The sequence below is a fragment of the Chinchilla lanigera genome, unplaced genomic scaffold (genome assembly GCF_000276665.1).
Source record: "Chinchilla lanigera isolate Chin_1 unplaced genomic scaffold, ChiLan1.0 scaffold00001, whole genome shotgun sequence".
Classification (NCBI taxonomy): Eukaryota; Metazoa; Chordata; class Mammalia; order Rodentia; family Chinchillidae; genus Chinchilla; species Chinchilla lanigera.
The window spans coordinates 34,559,160-34,563,222 of record NW_004955402.1 but is presented as its reverse complement, the minus strand read 5'-3'; the positions used below and the strand labels follow the sequence as shown (position 1 = coordinate 34,563,222).

The 4,063-nt window shown below is 41.5% G+C and overlaps 1 protein-coding gene across 2 annotated transcripts in view; it reads left to right on the top strand.

Annotated features, from left to right (window-relative positions):
- LOC102012143 (chromosome unknown open reading frame, human C18orf32) overlaps window positions 1-1,002 on the top strand; it is a 4,457-nt gene extending 3,455 nt beyond the window's left edge. For both annotated transcript variants that reach the window (XM_005372909.2, XM_005372908.2), the window contains one exon: window positions 297-1,002. In XM_005372909.2, coding sequence (XP_005372966.1) covers window positions 297-362 — 66 coding nt within the window. In that variant the 3' untranslated portion in view covers window positions 363-1,002. The remainder of the gene's footprint in view (window positions 1-296) is intronic.
- Window positions 1,003-4,063: the final 3,061 nt, after the last annotated feature.

Sequence of the window (4,063 nt, the reverse complement as noted above, 5' to 3'; positions counted from 1 at the left end):
TGTAGCCCAGGCAGGCCTTGAACTCACAGCAGTCCTCCTGCCTCAGCCTCCCAAGTGCTGGGATTATAGGCGTGCACCACCACACCCCTCGTGTTTCATTCTTGTTTATTGTCTGTTTTTTTTTCTTTTTCTTCCCGTACCAGGAATTGAACTCATGACCTCGTGATTGCCAGGCAGGCACTGTGCCCCTAAGCTAAATCCCTGCTGAGCTAAATTATTGTCTGTTTTTAAGAGACTGTCTCTTACAATGAGTATCTTTTCTTGTAATAATTCTTAAAAATGTTTTTTCATTTCAGGGTGCAGACATAAGTGGATTACCAACAAAAGGACCAATAGAAATCTCTGATAAAAAGAAGGACTGATGCCATTTTCCCAAAGGATCTCAATTGTTTTAAAAATGGACCTGACAATATGAAGCACCTTCTGTGGAATTATCTCTGACCTTTTTCTCTGAGACCAGAATTCAGGGTAGACTCTTTAGATATTCACCTGATACTGATCAGGAAATACATAGTATTTATATTTAAAATACATTTAGTAGTATTTAATAACCTCATTCCTAGTTCCTTGTTCATTAAAGTAGCTCCTTTCTATTATTACCATTTTTAACAGTATGAACAAGTTGAAGGTTTGTGCAGTAGACACTTTGTTACTAAATCAGTACTTAAAATCCTTGGGCCTCTAGCCTTTGTTCATAAGAATTTGGCTGCTGTGTGCTCTAATTTCTGTGGGTTTATCTAATTTGAGTGGAGTAAATTATACCATGAAACAGGTGACAGTGATGTGAAACAAAAGGTATAATTACTGTCCAACATAGTGGAGCAGTTTATTGCTGAGAATAATAATTATTATTATTGCTCTGAGAAAGATAGAACAGATAGAAATGGAAAACTTACTTGAAAAATGAAACATCTACATAAATGTCCAATGTATAAATTCTAATTCTGTTGCATTCCTTCTATTCCTATGAATGTATTAAACAGTTTATCTAGTGGCTCTTTATTCTTTTAAAGTCTTTATTTGAAAGGGAAACTTTACACCACATCACAACACAATGTGATGGCATCTGGACAGTGGTGGGACAGCAGTTTTGTTGCCTAACAGACATTCCAGAATGGGATGGTTTCAGCAGTGACTTGACTGGTCTGGGTTCATTTATACAATGGGGGCCTGGTCTTTCATTTTGGGCTTCCTCACTTCAGTGTGGGATCTGTAGATATTCAGAGATAATGTGAGATATCTTTATGCCATACATTGTCTCTGAAGCAGGCTGTCCTTGGGTCCCCAGTGAAGACCATCATTTGATAGAAGTTTGTAAGTCTCACTTTTCTGCCCAACCCAGCTGAGGATAAAGTACATTAGCAACTAAGTCGAGCTGATTATTTTTTTGTCTTTTTTCTGGGGGTGTACTGGGATTTGAATCCAGGGCTTCCTGCAGACTAGGCAAGTGTTAATACCACTGAACTACATCCCTAGCTTGAGAAGTTTCTTTTTTCTTTTTTTCTTTAAGGCTAGAAATAACTGGGGAGTATTTTTCCTAGGATTAGTTATTTTTTGTCTTTGAGAGAGGGTTTTGCTATGCAGTTCATGCTGACCTTGAACTCACTTTGTAGCCCAGGCTGGCCTCGAACTTGCATCAATCCTCCTGCCTCAACCTCTTGAGTGTTGGGGTTGCAGGTGTGCACCATCATGCCCAGCCTTTGAGTAGTAGTTTTTATAGTATAAAAACTGTATTATAAAAATAGTGAACCTTTATAGCAAAGAAGGGCATATTTAGTCACAAGTTAATATTCCCTTCTTCCCAAGCCACAATTTTTTATGTGGCCCTGTAGCAATTTATTTAAAATTTTTGAGTACACACATGACTTGTAAGTCCTTAGTCTCAAATGTGTACTAACAGAAGTGAAAAAGGACCATTTGAGATGTTGCGTTATCTGCATATTTCTGAGTTACACAGTGGTGCCTTGGTTCACGAACTTAATTTGTTTCACAATTCTGGGGAAGAAGATGACTGTTGGTGTTTTGTGGAGAAGATGGCCGTGGTCGTGTTCATCACCAGATGCAGGGTTCATGAGCAGAAGCAAACTTGCCATACACTTCTGTTCATAAACAGAATTGTTCAAAAACGTTCATGAACTGAGATGTTAATGTATATATGTATGTGTGTGTGTGTGTGTATTTTTTAAATCAGTCTCAAAGTAGCTCAGGTTGGTCTTAAACTCATGATCCTCCTGCCTCAGCCTCCTGAGTATAGGTTACAGACATGCCAACATGCCAGCTCTATTCCGCTGTTTGTAATTTTTTTTCACTTCTGTTAGTACACATTGGCAGTACATAGTCATTACATTCATTGAGGGGAGTTGCTACACCAACATAACACATCTAAAATCTTTTTACCCTTACCCTCCCTTCTCTGATCCCCCCATTTGCAGAAGATGTGTCTCCCTTTTTATACTGCCGTTTTATGATTGACTTCCTGTCAGGCTTGCAATGCAACTATCTTACACTCCGTCTGCTCCCACACATCCTCCCTGTATGCTTTTTGCGGGGTAGGGGAGTTGGAGTAAGGGGCTGCTGTGCATTGAACCCAGAGCCTTGTGCTTGCTAAGCATATGCTCTTACCCCTGAGCTACGCTCCCACCTCCTATGCTTTTAATTTTCTGTAAGTCATTAATCAGCATTTATATTTGACTATGCCAGGTGTCTTTTTTTTGTCTTTTTTTGAGACAGGGTCTTACTATGTAGTTCGGGCTGGCCTTGAGCCCACTTTGTGGCTCAGGCTGGTCTTGAACTTGCAACAATCCCCCTGCCTCAGCCTTCTAAGTGCTAGGACTACAGGTGTGTGCCACCACACTTGGCTTTTGAGATGTCTTTTATTTGCCCCTCTAAATTTCTACTACCTTTGTGCTGCTTGTCTGCCCAAGAAAGCTGCATGAGTTGTGTCAACAGGCTTCCCACTCGTCAAGGTTCTGCTGGGCTTGGACAGTACGGATGCCCAGCAAGAGAGACAGCAGTGTAGTGCTTATCCCCTTGGCTCTCCCCCTGCCAGGTCTCTTCAGGCCAGCTGCTCCTCAGCCAAGTCACTGGCAGGTTAGGAAGTACACAGAGGGATGAGTGCATGGGACTCCTCTCAGTTCTAACCTCTCCTTGACATTTTGGGTCTAGAGGTGGTAGCATCTTTACTGGCTCTGGGTGCCACCTGCTTGTAGTGACCCTGATACAATGAGCATGTAATACTGCACGCTGCAAGGGTAACAATAGTGTGCTACAACTGAACTTCCTTTTACAAGTATTGTTTTCCTGGAGTTGCTGGTTACATTTATCTTCCCATACTTCTCTTAACTAGTTGCCTAACCGGTACATAGTTGCAACCTCAGGACTTGTCTTTGCTACCTCCTGTGTTCTCTTTCCTGCATTCCACGTCTTCCTCTTCATTTTACCCGTTTTTTTTCTGTAGCGCACCAGTCTTCTAATTCAGTGCACTTAGGTGGCTGAGGATGAGGAATTTTGAAGTATATCCCAGATTATTCCAACTGACTGATGCCCAGTTTCCTGAGAATTACGGATCTCTTAAGGTCTTTCTAGTTCTAGCAACCTCTCTCTAGGACATTGGTTCTCAGTCTTGTAGTTATGATACTACTAACATTTTTTAAGGGTAGAAGTAGCTGATACACATTTGCCAACTTTTTCTAAGCTAGAATGTACCTATGTATGTGAGACAGGGAGAGTCTCAGTAAGTTACCCAGGCTGTCCTTAAACTTGGAATCCTCAAAAAAAAAAAAAAAAAGGGGATGTAGCTCAGTGGCACAAGCAAGCACAAGGCCTAGCAAGCACAAGGTCCTGAGTTCGATCCCTGGTACCAAAAAAAAAAAAAAAAAACTTGGAATCCTCCTGCCTCAGCCTCCCAGAGTGCCAGGATTATAAGTGTGTGGTGCCAGGCCCTGCTACTTTTTTATTTTTTTTGTCTTTTTGAGATAGGGTCTCGCTATGCAGTTCAGGCTGGCCTTGAGCTCACTTTGTAGCCCAGGCTGGTCTCGAACTCACAAAGATCCTCCTGCCTCAG